Source organism: Rhinolophus sinicus, chromosome 1, assembly GCF_057876585.1.
Source record: "Rhinolophus sinicus isolate RSI-liver-muscle chromosome 1, RSI-T2T, whole genome shotgun sequence".
Classification (NCBI taxonomy): Eukaryota; Metazoa; Chordata; class Mammalia; order Chiroptera; family Rhinolophidae; genus Rhinolophus; species Rhinolophus sinicus.
The window spans coordinates 31,580,874-31,604,887 of NC_142501.1; the positions used below are offsets into that span (position 1 = coordinate 31,580,874).

The 24,014-nt window shown below is 38.3% G+C and overlaps 1 protein-coding gene across 3 annotated transcripts in view; it reads left to right on the plus strand.

Annotated features, from left to right (window-relative positions):
• PTPRO (protein tyrosine phosphatase receptor type O) overlaps positions 1-24,014 on the plus strand; it is a 200,197-nt gene that overhangs the window by 118,153 nt on the left and 58,030 nt on the right. For all 3 annotated transcript variants that reach the window (XM_019744758.3, XM_019744759.3, XM_074325980.2), the window contains 6 exons: positions 999-1,195; positions 8,021-8,141; positions 8,637-8,830; positions 9,768-9,879; positions 13,214-13,365; positions 14,530-14,650. In XM_019744758.3, the coding sequence (XP_019600317.3) occupies positions 999-1,195; positions 8,021-8,141; positions 8,637-8,830; positions 9,768-9,879; positions 13,214-13,365; positions 14,530-14,650 (897 nt within the window). The remainder of the gene's footprint in view (positions 1-998; positions 1,196-8,020; positions 8,142-8,636; positions 8,831-9,767; positions 9,880-13,213; positions 13,366-14,529; positions 14,651-24,014) is intronic.

A 24,014-nucleotide genomic window follows, 5' to 3' on the forward strand; every position in this document is an offset into this window, starting at 1 on the left:
TTAAAGGATTGAAATATATAAACACATATAGACTTAAAACTGGGCCTAGTGCATAACGAGTGCTGTATCTCTTTGCCATCACCATTATTATCATTTTTTATTGTTGATATTTCCTTTGCTCTATTTACAGTGAGCCTGAGATTGCCTTTCCCCATCAGAGCCACTTTCTCCTTTTCCTCTCCTGGGTTCCAACCTAGGAATACAGCTTTCCATTAAGGAACTCAGAAATGTTTTCTAAACAAATAAAAGGAAGTGGCACATTTGCATTGTGACAGGGAGTTTCTGTAGTAATAGTCACCTTAACATTTCTTGAGTCCTTGCTATGTGCCAGGCACTGTGCTAATAACCACTTTAGAAACTTAAAAGAAGAAAGCTAATGGCAGGTACTTCCATGGAGATATTTTATCATGTGGAACCCCCCCCCGTCTTCAAATTATCACCCCAGTTTCAGCCAGCTTAATACAAGGCCTGTTGCCCATGTCTGGTCTAATATAGTCACACCTTATCTCTTTGATCTTTCTGATCTTTCTCATTTGGCTTGCCCCCCACCCCCATCCCCACAATTGTAGTAGAGGCTAATTTGAATTTCAAAGTAATTATTTCCAGAGACCAAAGATCCTAACGGCAAAGAAATTATAAACATTGATGAAATACCACACTGCCAGACCTACTCTGTTAAAAGAGAAGTAAATTCTCTATGGTGAAGAGTTTACCAGACTAATCTCAGATGCACGTAACAGTTGAAGTGGAGCTTCCACCTCTCAGTAGAACTGGTTTTGTTGCTGCTGCTATTGTTCAGGTGAATGGTGAGCGTTGCAATGGAGGATGCTAGCTAGGCCACTAGGCCAAGAATGTACAGCCTGCCGGTCTGGCTGCCAGTCTTACTGTGAAAATCTTTGTAAGGGCAAAGGAAAACAACATTCCTTTTAAAACTAGAATGCTTTATCACAACCAGCTCAGCATAAAACATCCCTTGTGTTCTCATTTGACATGTCCAGGCCCTTCAGGAGAGTGGATGGAAGAACTAACTGAGAAGCCCCAGCACGTGAGTGTCCATGTGTTAAGCCCAACCACAGCCTTGGCGTCCTGGACATCTTCCCAAGAGAACTACAATGGCACCATCGTGTCTGTGGTGTCACTCACCTGCCAGAAACAAAAGGAGAGCCAGAGGCTAGAAAAACAGTACTGCACTCAGGTAAAGGAAAGGAACCGCTGCCAGGCTCGCTCACTCACCAACTGCAGCCCAGCCTCATGGGCAATGCGAGGAGGCCATTGCGAGAAGCTGCGCTCGGGTCTCCAGGGTGCATTATAAGCAGTGATACCCAGAGTCCGAGAGGAGCTGGGAAATGAGTATGCATGGGTCTGTGGTTAGTCATCTTCCTTTCCCTCTGAGGATGGCCATCTTCCTTTCACTTTTACTCCTCATTCAATATAATTTACTGAGCACCTATGGTGTGCCAGGTACTAAGGTAGGTGTTGGGGAATCTAGATAATTTTTATATGTCCCACTCTTGCAGAGTTTACAGTTTAGTGAGAACATTGAAAAAACGGACATATAATTACTGCAGAGTATAAAATAAGGCCTAAGCTAAAAGTAAGTGATCGAGGGATCATATAAGTTCATAGAAAGGAGCTAGGCATGAGTAAATATGGACTGGGTCAAGAGCATTGAGAAACTGGTGAGAAAAACTTCCCGCAGGGGAGGTGACAACCAAGCAGAGGGTTTGAGGCAGTTTTTGTTTGTTTGTTTTATTTGGGGGTGGGGGGCAGAGCTCTTTTTCTTGTTATTTTAACTATAAAATGAATGCATGCTCACTGAAAAAATAATTCAAAAATTAAAAGTATGCATGGCTCACTAATCACAACTGAGGAGAGTTTTGAAACATGAATAGGAGTTAGCTAAGCACAAGAGAGTGTGAGAGGCAAGTGGAAACAGTGTGCAAATCAGTAGTTCTGGGCGTGGCTACCAGAATGTGTGCCAAAAGCCAGTCATCAGTCCTGAGTGAAACCACACAGTTTGGGCCCAAGAGTAGACCTTGTTCTCTGATGCCCTGAATGCCCACGGGAAGCCTGGAACCCAGTCCTATTTTCTGAAAACCTGGTTTTATTGTTTTGTTAGATCAAATTTACTGATTCTTGGTGTCTTAGAAACACAATATTCACTTCCCTAAAGGCAAAAACATTATCAATTCATGTGGAATACACTGGAAATATAATACTCAAAGAAGATGTTTGCTATATGAAACCTGTTTGGGATGTTTCCACTTATCCCACAAAAGTCAGGCATTTGCTGAAATTCAAAGAGTAAGAAATTTTAAAATGATAAAATGAATTCAGGAATCGTAGTCTTTGGAGCACTAGAAAGCCTTAGAGCGCTGAGATAAGCCCTTACTTGAAGATGGGCCACCCCTTGACTTGAATTAAATTACAGAGTAAATATGCTGAACCAATTAACAAGTAATCATGGCTCACTGTGTAGCTTATTAGCTTCCCTCCCTGAGCATACCAAAGATGACTGGCTTTCTACATTGACAGAAAAATGTTTCTCTTACAGAGTGTGACCTTGAACTTGACTGCTCAAAGGTACATTTCTTCCTTGCCCCATCCAATGTACAAATTACACATCTTTTGCATAGAAGCAAAAGGCTAAAAGTATAGATAGTATAAATTATAAATGAGCCAGAAAAGGTTGATCTAAGTGTACTTTGACAACACCTTCATGAAGTGCAAACATGAAACTGTTAAGGACTATAGGCAAGGAAGCCAATATTTAAAAAGAAGCATAGGAACTAAACCACTGTGCTAGGTGTTATCTCAATTACCACAAGAATGTTTTGGAGATTGTGTTATTATTATACCTCCATCATCCATTGCTTCACTACACACACACACACACACACACACACACACACACACACACACACAAACACACACACTCGTGTGTTCACACAGTATCAGATGAGGAGACATCAGTTCAAAAAGTCTCAAAAACTGGGAAGAGATCCGAGATGGTGCCATCTTTCCTGTGTTGAGCCCACCCCCCCGGCCAAATCGGAATCTGATTGGCCTGGTGAGCTCTGCTGCTCCACTCTGCTGACACTAAGACCCTGCCTCACCCGACTTGCATACCAAAGAAGGCTTTATCAGTGATTGAACCTTACAGGAGCCAATAGGTAGCAGCAGATCTTGGAGTGTACTGGTTTTTTGGGGAGCTACCCCAGATCTTCTACTGAGGACAGCCATCCTTGGTTCACAGCGTGGACTCTCCCACTTGCCTCCAAGTATAGCAAAGGAAGCAACCAACTGTGGTCTTTGGATCACTTTGTAGCTCCTACCAGGTACTCCCAGGCCAGTCACAGGGAGTGGCTGAGTTGGGCCTCCACCCAAAACTTGGGAGCCCCTCCCAAGAGGACCCAGAACCAATATACTTGGAGGCTGACTTCAGACCACAGCAGAGGACCAACCAATTAGCCCCATAAGCAGCATACACAAAGGATGGTCTCAATAGGCACCAGAGCCCATTAGGGCAAATCCAGCTCCATGGGCTAAGACCTCCGCACAGCAGCCCATAAGCTGTGGACGTGGCCAAACCTCATAGCCAGTCAGCTTGAGCGTCCATACCACCCACTGATACGCCAACAGCTGTCAAGGCTCAACTATAACAGGAAGGTACACACAATCCACACAAGGGACACTCCTGGAGCACCCAGCTCAGGAGACCAGAAAGACTGTGCCAGGGCTCACAGGACACCTATTACATAAGGCCACCTGCCCAAGACTGGGAGTCGTAGTAGATCTACCTAATACTTGAAAACAAACACGGGGAAGCAGCCAAAATGAGGAAACAAAGAAATACATCCCAAATGAAAGAACAGAAGAAAACTCCAGAAAAAGAACTAAACAAAATGGAGGCAAGCAATCCACCAGAGACAGAATTGAAAACAATGATAGAAGGATGCTCAAGGAACTTAGAACTTCAACAAAGAGAGAGCAAACATAAAAAAGATCAAAGAAACCATAAAAATAACCAATCAGAATTGAAGAATACAATAACTGAAACAAAAAGTACACTAGAATCACCAGCAGACTAGATGAAGCATAGGATCAAATCAGTGATTTGGAGGACAAGTTAGCATAAAACACCCTAATTAGAACAGAAAAAAAATCTTAAAAAAAAAAAAAAGATAGTTTAAGAGACCTCTGGGAAAACATCAGGCGTAACAACATTCACAGTATAGGGATACCAGGAGAAGAAAGAAAGCAAGGGATTGAGAGTGTATTTGAAGAAATAATGACTGAAAACTTTCATAACCTGGTGAAGGAAATAGACATACAAGTTCAGGAAGCACAGTGAGTCCCAAACAAGGACCACACCGAGGCATATTATAATTAAAATGGCAAAGGTTAAAGACAGAGAGAATCCTAAAAGCAGCAAGAGAAAGGCAACTAGTAACTTATAACGGAGCCGCCACAAGATTGTCAACTGATTTCTCAATAAAAACTTTGCAGGCCAGAAGGGATTGGCACAGAATATTCAGTGTGATGAAAAACAAGGACCTACAACCAAGATTACTCTACCCAGCAAGTCTAACACTTAAAATTGAAGGACAGATAAAGAGCTTCCCACACAAGAAAAAGCTCAAGGAGTTCATCACCACCAAACCAGTATTACAAGGAATGTTACAGGGTTTTCGTTAAGACAGGAAAAAAAAAAAAAAGATCAAAATCAAAATTATGAATAAAATGGCAATAGCTACCTATGTATCAACAATTACTTTCAATGTAAATGGATTAAATGTTCTAGTCAAAAGACACAGGAGGAAACAAACAAACGAAAAAGACATAGGAGGGCTGAATGGATAAGAAAACAAAGCCCTTACTTATGTTGCCTACAAGAGACTTACTTCAGATTGAAAAAGACACAAAGATGGAAATTAAAAGGAAATTAAAGGGAAAATTTATTTCATGAAAATGGAAACAGAAAAAAAAAATCTGGGGTTGCAATACTTATACCAGACAAAATTGACTTTAAAACAAAGGCTATAAGAAGGAACTATGAAGGACCCAGTAATCCCGCTTCAGGGTATTTATCTGAAGAAACCCAAAACGCTTCTTCGAGGGGTTGTGTGCATCTATATGTTCATTGCAGCATTGTTTTCAATGGCCAAGATGTGGAGGAAGCCTGGATATCCAACAGGGAAGAATGGACAAAGAGGAGGTAGTACATATATACAATGGAATATTGCTTAGTCATGGAAGGGAATGGGTTCTTCCATGAATGGACCTGGGGCATATTGTGATGAGTGAAGTGTCAGACAGAGAAAGATTCAATGTGACTTCACTTGTGTGTAGAATCTAATGGACAAAATGAACAAACAAACAAAACAGAAACAAACTCATAGATACAGAGAACATTTTGATAGTTTCCAGATGGGAGGGGGGATTGGCGGTGTGGATATAAAAAAGGGGGACAGGAGTAAGAAATACAAATTAGTTGTTACAAAGCAGTAATGGGGATGTAGGGTATAGCATAAGGAATATAGTCAATAACACTGTAATAATTATGTCTGGTGTCAGAAGGGTACTAGATTTGTTGGGGTGAGAGATGGAAGTGGTTGGGGCAGGGTGAAAAAGGTGAAGGCATTAAGTACAAATTAGTAGTTACAAAATAGTCATGAAGATGTAAAGTAAAGCATAGGAATATTCAATGATATGGTAATAACTGTATAGTTCCAGGTGGGTACTAGACTAGTCAGGGGGATCACTTCTTAAACTGTTAATATATAAATGTCTAACCATATGCTGTGCACCTGAAATTAATATAAAATAATATCGAATGTCAAATGTAATTGAAAAATTAAAAGGGGGGAGAATATAAAGGGGAATAAGAGGTTCAAATTTTCAGGTATAAAACAAGTAAGTCATAGGAATGTAACATACAGCATAAGGGATATAGTCAATAAAATTGTGATAGCATAGTATGGTGTCAGATAGTTGCTGGACTTAACATGGTGATCACTTCCTTAGGTGTATAAATGTTGAATAACTATGGCATTCCCCTGACACTAATATAATATTATATGCTAGCTCTATTTTTAATAAAAATATTTTAAAATATTTGGAGCAATGTTGATAATGTAACATCTATATGGTTCAATATCATGATAGTTATGTATATGTATATACATATATATGTATATACATATATATGTGTATATATATATATATATATATATATATATAGAGAGAGAGAGAGAGAGAGAGAGAGAGAGAGAAGCCTGGAAGATTGCCCACCAAAATGTTGCAAATAGTGGGAGGTGTATAATAAGACTTTCAATTTACTTCATTTACTCTTCTGTGTGAAAAATTTTTACAATGAGCAAATCTTAGTTTTATCACTTAAAAATGTATTTTAAGGAAATAAAACAGTACTGCTTAGTTGTGTGTAACATACATGTAGGTGGGCATAGTTTGTTTTTTTAGGAAATGCTCTCAGTTGAGTATATCTCGTTGACTAGCTTTGTCTAGATGGCTTGTAGCAGAATTAAATTCTAAAACATGGACAAGAAACCCTGATATAAAAGAGTATAAATAGGAAAGGAAAGGTAGAAATGCTAACTTATTAATTCAGTTTAATCTTATTTTGGTCAAGTAAATGGAAAAAAAATTTTGATATGCTGTTCCCCCTACTTATGTGTAGAGCAAGTTGTACCAATTCAAATTATGCAATTTTTATTGTGTAGAATCAGTTTCTGGTATTGGAAAGGTTTTAAATCATATCATATCACCAGTAGTATGTCTTCTTAAAATTGAGATGAGACTAAAAAAAATACTATATTATAGTATAGTCAAGCTGTCAACAGTATTATTTGCCACTGATTCATTCTCCTTCCTGCAGCAATTTTACAATGTTATGTACCCTAGAAGCCAAAAAGTTGATGAGTAGTAGGAGTTAGCTTTACTTATACTACAGTTTAAGCATATTTACAACTCTATGAGGTACATAATAGTATTGTCTATGGTTTATCAATAAGGAAACCAAGGTAAGAATTATTTTTAAAATTACAAGTTATCAATAAATTCCCATGCTTATAAGGGGTAGAGTTAAGATTTGATCTCAGACAGTCTGAATAGAGAACAGGTGTTTTTTCCACTAAGGCAGCCTGTCTTAATATTAGAAGCACTAAAGGTTAAAGCAGCATACTTCCTAGCCTGTTAGTTGAATCATCAATCCTTGTACACACCAACATTCTACTTTAAGGGATATATTTTATTCATGTATCTGCTCTCACTATTTTTCTCTTTATGGTATTTGCTACATAACCAAAAGTTCAATAAAGGACAGTAAAGATGAGCTCATCTAAGTGAGAACTGTTCTCTACATCATTCTTTCATGGGTCATAATAGCCTTGCAAAGTGCTTACTGCTGTATCTCGATGCTCAGCCCTGTAACTGGCTTGTAATGTGGATTAGAGGTCACAACGCTAGGCTTCTAGTCCCAACACTGAATCTAAATATGGGACCATGACCGTCTTTGGCTTTACTCTCTTCATCTATTAAATGAGAGATTTGGACTAGATGATCTCTGAAGTCATTTCCATCTCTATAATTAGATACTATATGCTTCTAAGTGACGAGGGACTGAAGACATTCCTGCACTGATCTTTGTATGTAATCAGCTGACACTACAATTTAGTATGTCAGACTATCCTTATGGTATTGCTGATTTGATTACGGTTAGAAGCTGATGTGTCTCTAGTGTACATAGTTACAATTGACATTGATGGGTATAAAGTAGTTCATGGGTTTTATTAAATCCAGCCATAGAATTAGAATGTGCTGTTAACATTCAGTATTCACAGAACCTATAAATCATCAAAATTTTGAAATCTGACCTTCCCCAACATGAGTAAAGGTTTTTGGATTTCGAAGTCATCTATGGTTCCACAGAATCTCTGAATTCAATTTTAGCCTTGAAAGCCCAGCTCTAAATGAATCTTATTGGGTGTTTGATTTAAAGGTGAACTCAAGCAAATCTATTATTGAAAATCTGGTTCCTGGTGCCCAATACCAGGTTGTGATGTACCTAAGAAAAGGCCCTTTGATTGGACCACCTTCAGATCCCGTGACATTTGCCATTGGTAAGTTGCCAGCTACAAGAATAATAACTTTATTAAAATAATTGTTTGGGTAAAAAGGATCAAATATATGGTGATGGAAGGAGAACTGACTCTGGGTGGTAAACACACAACGTGATATACAGATTATGTAATACAGAATTGTACACTTGAAACTTATGTAACTTTACTAACAATTGTCACCCCAATAAACTTAAAAAAATTGTTTGGAGGGGTGCAATGTCCAAGCTCAAGTCATTATCATCATATATGAGTGACCCATACTTGTTTACCCAATAACCCGCCTTCAGAGTAATAAACTAGTATAATTGTATAGCTGGAGGACATACATAACATTTACTACTTAGGGGGAAAATATCAGAGGCAAATATGTTTAGTTTTCAATGATAGGATCAGAAGAGTGAAAACCCTAGTTAAGTAAAAGTTTGAAACCATTGCTAAGATATTAAACATTCCTTATTGACTTTGTTTTTTTACTCCCACCTCCCTTCTTCTTAGTTCCAACTGGAATAAAGGATTTAATGCTCTACCCCTTGGGTCCTACAGCAGTGGTTTTGAGCTGGACCAGACCTTACTTAGGAGTGTTCAGAAAATATGTGGTTGAAATGTTTTATTTCAACCCTACAACAATGACATCAGAGTGGACAACCTACTATGAAATAGCAGCGACTGTCTCCTTAACTGCATCAGTGGTAATCTTTTCTTAACCAGCTGTCACACTTTCCTGTGTAAACAGATATGCCTGTACTGTATGTACCAAATGTCAGTAAAATTATCTGTAAATTAGATCGCTTTGTAAATACACACAGGTAGCTTGCTACTTTCAAGGTTTGTTTGGTTGCTTTTGCTTTTAGGATTATTTTTAGTTTTGTTTTTTTAGAGAGAAAGAAGGAAAATTGCATGAAACTAGCTTTCACCCCTAATTGAGTTTATTTGTTAATTCACATTTTAGTAGCGCTATCAAGTGTTAATTGTTTCCTTCTGCTCTGGAAGAGAAAAACACGAGAGATTAGCTTTCATCATTTAATAATTAGTTGACACTGCTTACGTGTAATGATGACTGTTCTTGACATCTACAAATCAATTAAATACTTATAATGTCAGGCTACTAAAGAATGCATTTCAAAAGAGCAGGTAAAGACTCCTCTTTTTAAAGCTTGAATAATTTTTAAAGTGCAGTTACCTATAGGTCACACATGAAGTACACAATTGCCCTCTATGCTGTTGATGACACATGCTTATGGTCCAAGCTGGGAGAATACAGAGTTGTGAAAGGTCACTTGTTTTAGAAATAGGGAGATGTGTACACACAGTCACTTGCAAATAAGTACTGTTTTATTTTGCAGTATAACTTAGGACACTGAAAAGTGAAACCAATATTGAAGAAATATTTGGCTCTGTACCTTTGAATCAGTTTTTTTAAATTATGTTGTATTTTTGTATATCATTTTATTTCCACTTCATCTCATTCCAAAAGGAAGTTTTGTTGTTGTTTTATGGAAAATTTAAAAAGGCACAGAAAGGAAAATAAAAATTACTCATCAGTTTTTTCCTAGCTTAATAGAAGTAATTCTATTCCAAAAAATATGATTTTCCCCCTTAGTCTTTTGTCTCCTTGCTTTTTTTTAGAGAATAGCTAATCTGTTGCCCGCATGGTACTACAACTTTCGAGTGACCATGGTGACATGGGGAGACCCAGAATTGAGCTGTTGTGACAGTTCCACCATAAGCTTTATAACAGGTGAGTGGTGCATGGGAAATGGTTTCCTGAGGAGAGAACACTATTTTGCGGAGTTTCTGAAGGAATACATCTCCAGAAAGTGCTAGTCCTTCACTCAGGACTGATGGAGCATCAAGGTCATGGAAGATAATAGGCTTGATTCTGAAAATTCATTATGTGTTTAAATGATAGCCTTTAAAAATTACAATATTTTTTTTTCTGAGTCACTGTCCTTGATTTATGTGCCCTGTTTTGAATTGATTAGAATAGAGATGTAGCAGGCAGAGCTTTCAGCTTAATGCTGCACTCAGCTGACTTTACCCATTTGATGATTATATTTGCTAGAGTGCCTCAATTTCCTTATTAATGAAGCCATTTTTAAAGTCACAGGCTGACTGCGGTATTGTCCACTGCAAGAGGTAAAACAGGCTTTGGAGACAGGTGGACCTGGGTTTGAATCATGGCCCTGCTGCATGCCACATGTAACCTTGAGCAAGTGAACTTCCGAAGCCTCGTTTTTTTTCGTGTGGAAAATGGGGATGATAATAGTATCTATTATCTGTTATTATCTATTATTACTTCTCAATTAAATGAGCTGCTTAGCAAAATACATGGCACAAAGTTTAAGTAACTTAAAAAACTGTTTGTGTTAGATTTCAGAGCCTTTAATTATGTAGTTCATCATGATACAGCAGAGATGGTCAGAGGTAGCAATGTAAAGGGGAAATTCATCAGAGACATTAACCCCGGTTGTTTGAACTAAGATTTTCCAAGAACTTTTCTTGGATTATGAGACTGTAATGAGAGTTGTACTGAGAAAAGAAAGGAGAAAAATAATTTTAAATGAAGAATAATTTTTGCAAATTTTTCTCACTGGACATCTAGCTTTGCTGTGTTGAAATTAATAAATTAAAAAACAATGGAAAGAAACTAATCATGTGAATTCTTACACAATCAACTTATACAGTTCATCACTTTTCCTTACCAGCTCCCTTAGTTCAAAAAAGGAGAAAATACCAATTATAAACAATCCCTGTGTTATGTTTTTGACTGTTTTAATAACCATATATTTAATTATAATTAAACCTCACTGTATCAATAATTCATACAGTTTAGCTTTATTGGGATTAACTCTCTGAGAATATTCTTTCCTTCTCAGGCAGAGCAGTGTCTTGATAAAGCCCAGACTTTGCATCTGAACACTTGATTGAGCAGACCTAGCTCTACTAATTTCTGGCTTTGAGCAAATTATCTTAATGATTCTGGTCTTCTATTTTCACAGCTGTAAAACTCAAAATATTTCCTACCAACTGGCTAATACAGCAAAACTAAGTGCGTTAGAATTCACTGCAGTAAGGCAGAACACAGCCCTGGCAGTCATTTCAGGGTCTTAGAAGGGGAACATTGGAAATGAAATAGTAACAGGATTTGGAGTTCTGGACTCAGGTGGTTTAGGTGTGTCTTTCAAATTTGGGAACTGATTGGGACTAGGCAAAAAGTGTGATATGACAGTTTAGGTGAACAAAGCAATTCTGGATATGTAAACTGTAGTTAATAAAGCAAGCTATATGCCTGAGTGAGCAGTCTGCTGCCTCCAATAAATTGATTTTTGGTAATTTCTTACGTTTTCCTGGAACAAACTATTAAGTCATGCTGACACTGTTGGTCCACAGTCATATCTAAGCATATTGATACAGGTGGTCTCAGTTCTCACATTTATAAAATGGACATAATAGTACCCCACAGGGTAATGTGAGAATTAAATTATACAGTGTAAATCACCATTAAAACATAATGGTAGCTGAGCTTTATTTTTATACTTATTTTTAAAACTAGTTAAAATTTTAGCTTTCATTCTTTTACCTTTCTTCTCTCAATTCAATTTTAAAGCAAATAAGGATCTCATACTTTACTTTCCTATGCTTTTAATTGTGACCCAAATTGCCAAATTGTGTGGTATAAAAGGAAACAGGAACAAAATATTTGAATAAGGTGTGATTTATTACGACCTCAATTCTAACTATTTTTGTTAGGTAAAGTCAAGTTCATAATTATACTGGTGAATCAGATAATGTTTAATAAGCAAGTAGTGACATCTTGTGGTCCTTCAGAAATATTCTGGATTTAAGAGTAACAACACGGAGTATAAGAATCTGAACACCTCATACCTATGAGGAGGAGATATATACTTCTGGGTTTCCAATTTTAAATATGTTTCCTCACTAGAGGAAACATATCCTCACTAGAATTAGAACACAAGAAAATAGCCTCTGAAGAAACATAAGCATAGGTACTTATATATATGTGAAGTGTGTAGGAATATATTAAGAAGCTATAAAGAAGCCAGGGTTATTATTCCATATTAGACTATTCTGAACTACAATGTGGGTTTATGTTATTGTTGCTATTTCAAGATTAGTTATGTTATGAATGTTTATTTTGAATATATTAAAGAAAATAATTCTTTATGATTCATAGAAATTCTCCAAATATTTTACTTGGAATTATGCTATGTTATGGAACGGAACACTTGCCTGTCTTCAAACCACCATACACATGGAATTTTAATTCAGTGGTGTATTTGTTTCTTAAAATATTCAGAATTATCAGTTATTTTAAAAAGAATCAACATATGCTTTCACAGCTCATATATTATAAATCTTGTGATGAGCTCTCCTCCCTAGTTGGGAAATTTTTTAAAGTTTAAATGTGTAAGAATATAAAATAATATCTTTAGTGTTAGAGATAATTTAGCATTGTAGCATCATAAAAAGTCCTTTCTTTTCTTCCCTTAATACTTGCTTCAGGAGCATTTATTAAGAGCCTACCTTCTGCAAAGCCCTAGACTAGACACTGTCAGTGATACTGCCTTGTTATTATATGGAAATTATGTTTATTTTCTGTCCCTCCACTCATCGATCCTACTGACCTTTATTCTCATAAACATCTTTGCTGCACCACAATGAAAAAGATTTACAGGACTCCAGTGTTTCCAGTACTTCTTTGAAACTAAGTTCACCAATACCTAATAATACTAATTTATTGTTGCAATAAGCATACCCAAACAAGTGAACATTTTAAGAATATTATAACTGTGAATTTTGTATAAAGACCTTGATATCCTCAGGTCAGATGGGGCTGTCTTGTGTCTGAGCCAAACAGGTGGGATCCCATGAAACAAGCTCCTTGTACCAACACTTTTCACTATGGTGTTAGAGACCCAGGAGTTCCCAGGACCATCATGTGGTGTGAATTTTAATTCTTTAACTCTATCTGGGATTTCATGTTCTATTGGTAACTACTTTAATTATTAGTAGTCTCTTATAGTCAAGTGCTCCTCTTTCCTCCTTTATAGCCCCAGTTGCTCCAGAAATCACTTCTGTGGAATATTTCAACAGTCTGTTATACATCAGTTGGACATATGGAGATAACACAACTGACCTCTCCCATTCCAGAATGCTACACTGGATGGTTTTTGCAGAAGGAAAGAAGAAAATTAAAAAGAGCGTATGTTTCTTTGAATCCCGGTGTTGGGCATCTGAATATGTATTTGCATAAACTATGGAAAACCATTAAGCAGACATTTATTGAGACATTAAACAAATATTTCTATATCAGTTGGCACTGTTTTAGGCTCCGGAGATAGGAGAGTGAACAAAAATGAAATTCCTTCTTTCATGGAGTTTACCTTTTAATCTTTACTAGTGAGCTGTAATAGTTGCAACTACTGACTTTTCCTGTATTTAAAGTTATAATTTGATCTTTTTTTCAGAATATTTTCAAGAAAAGCACAGTTATTAAATTTCAATAATTTCTCTGTATATTCCAAAATCCAAATATTTGGGTACATTGGGAATACTGATTACTTTTCTCCTGATTTATTAAGCTCTTTGACACTGTATTAGAATACAGACTAAATGACTGTAATATTTCTTTTAAAAAGATCATGGCTCAAAGAAAATCAAAGTTTATGTCTCTCTTATACTAGCCCAGGACTATCAGGGCACCTCTGCTGTAAGGGATAGTCTAGAGGTCCAGAACCGTTCGCTCTTGTTGCTCCAGCTGTCACTATATGTAGTCCTCATCTGCACAGGTGAACCTTCATTATTATTACATTAATATTCCAGCCTGCAGGAAGGGGAAAGAGAGGACACGGAAGCTCAGCACTTACGGGGTGTAAAGAGAACTATAAGTTGCCCATGTGACTTCCTACTTACAATCCACTAGTCAGAATTGGGTCACATGGTCCCCTCTAGCAATAGGGGAGGCTGGGAAATACAGTAATTAGTTAAGAAGCCAGATATCTACAGATATGGCTAAGATTCTTCTGAGTGTCTTAGCTAAGGCTGAAAAACGTACCTATCAGGAGCAACCCAGCAATTGCCTTTTCTAACATGAGGAAAAATGTTAGAGTAATACCTATTCCAAACAAGGGAATTAACTGCAAAATATTTTGATATGCATTATGCACATTTAGAGCTACCTTGCATTTGGCTCAGTTGAGGAATTCATATCCTTTTCAGAGGAAATAACATATCCGGAAGGTTGTAACCATTGTAGATTGCAGCACAGAATAGAAGGTATGTCTGTGATAGCCCTATAGTTGTTTGGAATGGTATTCTAGTTCAAGTTCACTAGAAGTTTAAACCCTCGATTTTGATGATCTTGTAGGTAACACGCAATGTCATGACTGCAATTCTCAGCCTCCCTCCAGGAGATATCTACAATCTCTCAGTAACTGCTTGCACTGAAAGAGGGAGTAATACCTCCATGCTCCGCCTTGTCAAGCTAGGTAAGAAGGGTGTGTGTGTGTGTGTGTGTGTGTGTGTGTGTGTAAATAATCATGCTGGGAGAACTAGTGTTTGTGTCTCTTGGTTTAGCATGGTCGTCTCAACTCAATGAAATAACAGAAAAATGGCTCTCTCTCTTTTATACGTGCAAAATAGTTGTTTATACTACCAAAAGAGTACATTCAACTTTAAGTATAAGTTTCTGTGAGTGCAATGTTTACTGTTTTGGAAGACAGGAGTGTTCACCATTCAGAGTAAGTTTAGAGAAACCAAGGAGTCTCAAAATTGGAGAGATGGAAGGACCTTAGAGATTATCTACTGCAGTACACTCAACCCTATTAGATGCCATTCCCTTTTCATATAACTATTACATAATGGTCCCTTTAATATCTTCAATTAAAATCCATAGGCAAAATAACCCACATATTGATATTTTGAATTTGATATAATGTCCTAACTGTAATACAAACTCAAGATAAAAGACAAATAATTTATAATAAAATAATATGGATTCCCCATGTGTGTGTTCAGATACAACTCTTCTAAAAGTCATAATGAAATTGCCTAATGACTACACATTATTAAAGCAAATAAGTTTGAGTTTATAAGAAGTAAAACCATCAGTAGTTCTTCTATACAAGAAGTATAAAAATAAATGAAGGAATAAACAAACTCATGTTGATTAATTATAAATAACTGAGCAAGCATAGGTATAGATGAATCCTAGAATAAAACCTAGAATTAGAGTAATAACGGACGACACATTATTGGCATCTAATGAAAGCAAGAGGGAAATAGCCTTAATTAAAATAGAGATAACATGCCAAGAAGAATAATAGGCTGTGGATGAGGGAAAATAAGGAGAGTATGATATCCTTGAAAATAAGCTGAAATTTATGTATAGTATACTGTCAAAATAATTATATTATGAAATACAACTAGGAAGTGACTATGTAACACAAAACACATCTTCTACATTCAATAATCTACCATGTATTGAGGGATACATTTAGTTTCTGATAGTTCAAAGGGCCTCAAAGATGATATTCTATAATCAGCAGCAGGCAAAAGAAGATGGACGGGCAAAAAGTTGTGTGATGGACCCTTGAGGCAGTGGCAACACAAAAATAAATGCCTTTCAATTTGATATGTAATTTTCACAACAGAGATCTCATTTTTATATTTAAAAAATTAAAGCTATATGGAATGGCAATAAAAATACTTTCAAAACATTTCCTGCATCTTACATCACTGTTCCGGATATCTGTTAATTTATACTGTGTCTGACTCAGCTCATAAAAGTCAAATCATAAAAGTTACATCATCTATGGAGCCCACTGTGTGTTCGCCACCCGGGGTCGGTTCTCCTTCCATCACCATATATTTGATCACCCTTGCCCTCATCTACCACCCTCCCCACCCACCCCACACCCCGTTCCCCTTACCCTCTGGTGAACACTAAACTATTGTCTGTGTCTATGAGTTTTTGTTTCTCATTTTTTTTCTTGTTCTTTTGTTGTTTCGTGTTTGGTTTTGAGGTTTGGTTTCAGGGTTCAGGTTCCCGTTTTGGGTCCATGTGTGTGTCGGTGTTCGGGGTTCAGGTTTTGGGGTTCAGGGATTCCAACTTCGGGTTAAGGTATCAGCGTTTGGGTTTGGTTTCAGGGTTTGGGGTTGGGTTGGGGGATGCTGTTTGGGTATTAGGTTTATGGATAGGGGTTCAGGGTTCGGGCTAGTGGTGTGGGTTTCGGGGTTCAGCGTTCCATTTTGAGGTTTAATTTTGGGGTTTGTGTTTGTGTCCTGTTTTGGGGTACAGGTCTTTGGGGTTCAGGGTACAGGTTTTGGGGTTCATGGTTCCTGGATCATGTATAGAGGTTTGGGTTTGGTTTCGGTGATCTTGTTCTGAGTTTCTGGGTACATGATTTTGGGGTTCACAGGTTCAGGGTTAGGGTATAGAGGTTTCGGGTTCAGGCTCTGTTTAGGGATTGTGTTTTGGCTCTGGTTTTGGGGTAACGGTTTTTGGGGTTCAGGGCTCAGGTTTGGGGGTTCAGGGATTCGTGGTTGAGGTTTAGGGCTTTGTGTTTGGTGTTAGGGATTTGGTTTGGTTTCGTGTCTCTTGTTCTGGTTTGAGTTTCCGGGTACAAGATTTTGGGGTTTAGTGTACAGGGTTCGGGTTATAGTGTTTATGGTTTTGGGATTCTGTTTCAAGGTTCGTTTTTGGTGGTTTTGTTTGTGTTTGGGTTTTGGGTACTGATTTTCGGGTTTCAGGGGTTCCGGATTCAGTTTTGGTGTTTGGCCTTTAGGTTTGGGTTCAGGGTTCACATTTGGATTCAGGTTTTGGAGTACAGAGTCCAGGGGTTTGGGGTTAGGGGTTTGGGTTTCGGGATTGTGTTTAAGTTTCTGGCTTTCAGCTTTTTTTGGGGTTCAAAGTTCATAGGAAAGGGGTTAGGTTCGGGTTTAGAAATTTTGGATAGGGTTTGAGGGTGCGGGTTCGAGTTCGAGGGTTTGGGTTCGAGTTTGGGTTCGGGTTCGGGATCGGGTTCGAGGGTTCGGGTTCGGGGTTCGGGTTCAGGTTTGCGTTCTAGTTCGAGATCGGGTTCGAGTTCGAGTTTCAGTTCTAGTTCGGGTTCAGGATAGGGTTCGGGGTCGAGTTTGAGTTCGGGTTCGAGTTTTACTTCGAGACCGAGTTCGAGTTCGAGTTTTATTTCTAGTTCGAGTTCAAGTTCGGGTTCGAGTTTTAGTTCGAGATCAAGTTCGAGTTCGGGTTCGAGTTTTAGTTCGAGTTTTTGGTCGAGTTCGGGTTCGAGTTTGGGTTAGAGTTTTAGTTTGAGTTTTAAGTTCGAGTTTTAAGTTCGAGTTATATTTCTAGTTGGAGTTCAAGTTTTAGTTCGAGTTTGTGTTTTAGTTCGAGTTCGAGTTTTAGTTCGAGTTTTAGTTCGAGTCTTGTTCGAGTTTTAGTTCGAGTCTTGTTCGAGTTTTTGTTCGAGTTCAGGTTCGAGTTCGGGTTCGAGTTCGGGTTCGAGTTTTACTTCGAGTTTTGTTCGAGTTTTTGTTCAAGTTCAGGTTCAAGTTTGGGTTCGAGTTCGGGTTCGAGTTCGAGTTTTAGTTTGAGTTCGAGTTTGGGTTCGAGTGCTAGTTCGAGATTTTGTTCGAGTTCAGGTTCGAGTTCGGGTTCGAGTTTTTGTTCGAGTTCGAGTTCGAGTTCGGATTCGAGTTTTAGTTCGAGTTTTGTTCGAGTTTTTGTTCCAGTTTTTGTTCGAGTTCAGGTTCGAGTTCGAGTTCGGGTTCGAGTTCGAGTTTTCGTTCGAGTTTTTGTTCGAGTTCGGGTTCGAGTTCGGGTTCGAGTTTTAGTTCGAGTTTTAGTTCGAGTTCGAGTTCGAGTTCGGATTCGAGTTTTAGTTCGAGTTTTGTTCGAGTTTTTGTTTGAGTTTTTGTTCGAGTTTTGTTCGAGTTTTACTTCGAGTTTTGTTCGAGTTTTTGTTCGAGTTCAGGTTTGAGTTCGAGTTCGGGTTCGAGTTCGGGTTCAAGTTCGGGTTTTATTTCGAGTTCGGATTCGAGTTTTAGTTCGAGTTTTGTTCGAATTTTTGTTCGAGTTTTTGTTCGAGTTCAGGTTCGAGTTCGAGTTCGAATTCAGGTTCGAGTTCGGGTTCGAGTTTTAGTTCGAGTTGTTCGAGTTTTTGTTCGACTTTTAGTTCGAGTTCAGGTTCGAGTTTGAGTTCGAGTTCGGGTGGGAGTTTTATTCGCGTTTTAGTTCGAGTTCGAGTTCGAGTTCGGGTTCGAGTTCGGGTTCGAGTTTTGTTCGAGTTTTTGTTCGAGTTCGGGTTTGAGTTTGGGTTCGAGTTTTAGTTCGAGTTTTGTTCGAGTTTTTGTTCGAGTTTTTGTTCGAGTTCAGGTTCGAGTTCGAGTTCGAGTTCGGGTTCGAGTTTTAGTTCGAGTTTTGTTGGAGTTTTAGTTCGAGTTCGAGTTCGAGTTCGGGTTCGAGTTTTAGTTCGAGTTTTGTTCAAGTTTTAGTTTGAGTTTTAGTTCGAGTTTTTGTTCGAGTTTTAGTTCGAGTTTTTGTTCGAGTTTTAGTTCGAGTTTTTGTTCGAGTTTTTGTTCGAGTTCGGGTTCGAGTTTTGTTCGAGTTTTAGTTCGAGTTTTAGTTCGAGTTTTGTTCGAGTTTTAGTTCGAGTTTTTGTTCGAGTTCGGGTTCGAGTTTTAGTTCGAGTTTTGTTCGAGTTTTAGTTCGAGTTTTAGTTCGAGTTTTGTTCGAGTTTTTGTTCGAGTTCGAGTTCGGGTTCGAGTTTTAGTTCGAGTTTTGTTCGAGTTTTTGTTCGAGTTCAGGTTCGAGTTCGAGTTCGAGTTCGGGTTCGAGTTTTAGTTCGAGTTTAGTTCGAGTTTTAGTTCGAGTTTTAGTTCGAGTTTTTGTTCGAGTTTTTGTTCGAGTTCGGGTTCGAGTTTTAGTTCGAGTTTTGTTCGAGTTCAGGTTTGAGTTCGAGTTCGAGTTCGGGTTCGAGTTTTAGTTCGAATTTTGTTCGAGTTTTAGTTCGAGTTCGAGTTCGAGTTCGGGTTCGAGTTTTAGTTCGAGTTTTTGTTCGAGGTTTAGTTCGAGTTTTTGTTCGAGTTCGGGTTCGAGTTTTGTTCGAGTTTTAGTTCGAGTTTTAGTTCGAGTTTTGTTCGAGTTTTTGTTCGAGTTCGGGTTTGAGTTCGGGTTCGAGTTCGGGTTCGAGTTTTAGTTCGAGTTTTGTTCGAGTTTTTCTTCGAGTTCGAGTTCGAGTTCGAGTTTTAGTTCGAGTTTTGTTCGAGTTTTTGTTCGAGTTTTTGTTCGAGTTTTGTTCGAGTTTTTGTTCGAGTTCAGGTTCGAGTTCGAGTTCGAGTTCGGGTTCGAGTTTTGTTCGAGTTTTAGTTCGAGTTTTAGTTCGAGTTTTTGTTCGAGTTTTTGTTCGAGTTCGAGTTCGGGTTCGAGTTCGGGTTCGAGTTTTAGTTCGAGTTTTTTTCGATTTTTAGTTCGAGTTCGAGTTCGAGTTTGGATTCGAGTTTTAGTTCGAGTTTGAGTTCGGGTTCGAGTTTTAGTTCGAGTTTTGTTCGAGTTTTTGTTCGAGTTCAGGTTCGAGTTCTAGTTCGAGTTCGGGTTCGAGTTCAAGTTCGAGTTTTAGTTCGAGTTTTGTTCGAGTTTTTGTTCGAGTTCAGGTTCGAGTTCGAGTTCGAGTTCGGGTTCGAGTTTTGTTCGAGTTTTAGTTCGAGTTTTAGTTCGAGTTTTTGTTCGAGTTTTTGTTCGAGTTCGAGTTCGGGTTCGAGTTCGGGTTCGAGTTTTAGTTCGAGTTTTTTTCGATTTTTAGTTCGAGTTCGAGTTCGAGTTTGGATTCGAGTTTTAGTTCGAGTTTGAGTTCGGGTTCGAGTTTTAGTTCGAGTTTTGTTCGAGTTTTTGTTCGAGTTCAGGTTCGAGTTCTAGTTCGAGTTCGGGTTCGAGTTCAAGTTCGAGTTTTAGTTCGAGTTTTGTTCGAGTTTTTGTTCGTGTTCAGGTTCGAGTTTGGGTTCGAATTTTAGTTCGAGTGTTGTTCGAGTTTTTGTTCGAGTTCAGGTTCGAGTTGTAGTTCGAGTTCGGGTTCGAGTTTTAGTCGAGTTTTGTTCGAGTTTTACTTCGAGTTTTAGTCGAGTTCAAGTTCGAGTTAGAGTTCGAGTTCGGGTTCTAGTTCGGGTTCGAGTTCGGGTTTGAGTTCGAGTTTTATTTCGAGTTCGAGTTCGAGTTCGGATTCGAGTTTTAGTTCGAGTTTTGTTCGAGTTTTTGTTCGAGTTCAGGTTCGAGTTCGAGTTCGGGTTCAAGTTTTGTTCGAGTTTTTGTTCGAGTTCAGGTTCGAGTTCGGGTTCGAGTTTTAGTTCGAGTTTTGTTCGAGTTTTAGTTTGAGTTCAGGTTCGAGTTTTAGTCGAGTTCTTGTTCGAGTTCGGGTTCGAGTTCGGGTTCGAGTTTTAGTCGAGTTTTTGTTCGAATTCCGGTTCAATTTTTAGTTCGAGTTCGAGTTCAGGTTCGAGTTCGAGTTCGACTTCGGGTTCGAGTTCGAGTTCGATTTTCAGTTCGAGTTCGGGTTCGGGTTCGGGTTTGAGTTCGAGTTTTAGTTCGAGTTCGATTTCGAGTTCAAGTTTTAGTTCGAGTTCGAGTTCGGGTTCGAGTTTTAGTTCGAGTTCGAGTTCGAGTTTTTGTTCGAGTTCGGGTTTGAGTTCGAGTTCGAATTTCAGTTCGAGTTCGGGTTCGAGTTCGAGTTTTAGTTCGAGTTTGAGTTCGAGTTCGGGTTTGAGTTTTAGTTCAAGTTTTGTTCGAGTCTTTGTTCGAGTTTTTGTTCGAGTTCAGGTTCGAGTTTGAGTTCGAGTTTGAGTTTTAGTTCGAGTTCGAGTTTTAGTTCGAGTTCGAGTTCGGGTTCGGGTTCGAGTTTTAGTTCGAGTTCAAGTTCGAGTTTTTGTTCGAGTTTGGGTTTGAGTTCGAGTTCAGGTTCGAGATTTAGTTCGAGATCGAGTTAGGGGTCGGGGTGGGGTCGGGGTCAGGGACGGGGACGGGGACGGGGACGGAGACGGGCTAGGGCTAGGGCTGGGCTGGGGGAGGGGGAGGGGGAGGGGAGGGGGAGGGGGTCGGTTAGGGTTAGGGTTAGAGTTAGGGGTAGGGGTTAGGGTTAGGGTTAGGGTTAGGGTTAGGAAAAAAAAACAAAAAATTTAACCAAAATAAGTTTCACTTTTCAGAGAGATGAAAACATTTTCCTTCAGTAATAACTGAATTGCAATTATTCTTTTTCTTTCACATAACTTTCATTCTATTCCTTTTATGTTTCTTTACAGCATTCATTTGGCACAGTAGAAGTCAAATTAATTCCACTTTACAGAAAACTACAACTTCAGCACATAGATTTTCAGGGCTTGTTTGAATCAGAATGTTGTTGTTGAACCTAGGACCAAAACTGGTTGCACTAACTCTGAGTCAATTTCTCTGTGACAGAGGCCTCTTTGGAATGGCTCTATTTGCCATCAGGGAGGGCAAGATCTACATCTATGGAAAGATGTCAGACTGTCAATGAATCCAGTATAATATAAATTAATCCAAGATGGCATGTGCAAGGGTGGAGAGCTCTCAAGAAAGTTGCCAAGAATTTTCAATTATTATGTCATCATTAAACATCCACAAGATGACATGTACCAATAGTATTGCTGTTTTCAGGACTTTGAGCCAGTCATCCTATTACGAATTTTAGGTTGCCAAGAGTTTCATGATACTATGATGGTATGTGATGTCAGCTCCCTTTGGCAGTCAATACAAATGTCAATCAAATATGCACTAAGACTTGTCATTTTACGAGGACTCATTGGTCTGCATGCAACTGTGGCTTCAACTAGCAAACAGGCATAACTTCTCATCTTTATAAATCTTCCTAAAACTCCAGTCAAACTTAGAAGAATTTGATATGTTTATATTAGAGAATCACTTTTCCAATTTAAAAAAAGAAAGGAAAAGAAATAGGAATGAGAAAGTGTTAGAAATATCATAAAATAGCTCTAGGGTAATAGAATAGCCATTCACTAATTCATTTACCAAATACAGAGGGTGTCAAAAAAATGTGTACACATTTTAAGAATGGAAAAAACTGTATTAAAATTACGCTGATGGTAACCACTTTGAGCACCTCTTGTAATTGCAGAAGTCAAATGTGACTTGTATTCATCTTTTGTTATTGGTATATATTGAATATTACAATTTTAATACAGCTTTTTCCTTTCTTAAAATGTGTATACATTTTTTTTGGCACCCTCTGTATATACTGACAACCTTCTCTGCACTGCTCAGAGGCCAGACTACTTGTAGTAATGAATCCAAAGGGCCACTTTCACTTGCTGTTCACAAGGAGCTTATGATCTAGTGAGGGAGGAGATTGTAATAAGTGTTGTAGAGCACGAAAACAGGATAGTGTGGTGCAGAGTGCTGTGGAGCAAAAGCTTTTTCTGAGGAGGCAATAAGGAGATATCTGAATAACAAGAAGCAGCCATGAAAAGGTTGGGACAGAGCATGCTCGGCAGAGGTCAGGTTATGCAGGATTTGCATGGCATGGGGTTGAGATTTTATTCTGAGTGCAATTTGAAGCCATTTAGAGAATTTAAAAGAAATAATCTGACTTAAATTTCAAATAATTTCTCTGGTTGCTCAAGAGAGAAGGGATTATTGGGTCAACGATGAAGGTAGAGTGACTAAGTCTAACTATTACATTGCTTTGTACACCTGAAACTAATTTTAAAAAATAAATTTAAAAAAAAGGAAAAAGAAGAGAGTATTTGTCTTTAGCCTAAAAAACGGCATTCTAATTCAAACAAGTGCCATAGGAAATAATGGTAACTTTGACTAACGTGGAAGTAATGGGGATGGAGAAAAGTAGATAGAATTCAGGCACTATTTTGGAGGTTGTGTCCAGAGGATTTTCTGATGGAGTACAAAGAGGAAATGAGAGAAAGAGAAATTAAGAATGACATCTGGGCTTTGCTCCTGGGCAACTAGGGTGGATGGTAGTACAATTCAACAAGGCTGAAAGACTAGTAAAACTAAAAGAGGAGTAAATTTGGGGAAGGATGAGAACCAAGGCTTCTTCTTTGGACATAAAAATATTGAGAAAACATACAAGTGCAATTGTCAAGAGATTATTGATGTAAGTCTATGGAGACCAGGGGAGAATTGTAGGCTGGGAATATAAATTTAGGGGTATCTGGATAAGATCATCAAGTAGTAAGTAGAAAGAGAGAAAAGAAAACCTGGGTCTAAACTAGAAGAACCACCCCAGTATTGAAAACCTGAGCAGAGGAGGAGGAGACAGCAAGAGAGACTGAGAATGAACAGCCAATGAGGTGAGAGGAAGCCAAAACACAGAATGTCTACACTAGCATTCTCCAACTTCAGCCTTATCCTGACCATGAATGTGGTCAGGCAAGTCCAAGATAAGTAATCAGATAATTTCTGAGTCCTGAGAGAGATTTGGAGATAATTTTGTGCAATGTCCTTATTTGAGCAAGCTGGAACGTAGAGGAATTTGACCCACTTTACTCATTGTTGAACCTGGGTGTAGAACAGGGATCCAGTTTTCTTTTTTTTTTTTTTTTTAATCCCTCTGTTGTGTATGTTGTTTTTGGATTTGGGGTGTATTTTTTTCTAAAAACTTTATTTTTCTGTTGACACATGTAGCATAGTAGGGAGGAGCCTCACATCCATTTGTGTGGTTTTCTGTTCCTGTTTTGGAATTTGAGTATTAATGACATTGACTTGATTTTCTTAATCTCAGTCACGAAAGTTTTTAAATAGATTAGAAATCTTTAAAATATAATTTGGCTATAGACAACAAAGAATTAAAATACTTTCAGATGTTAGGA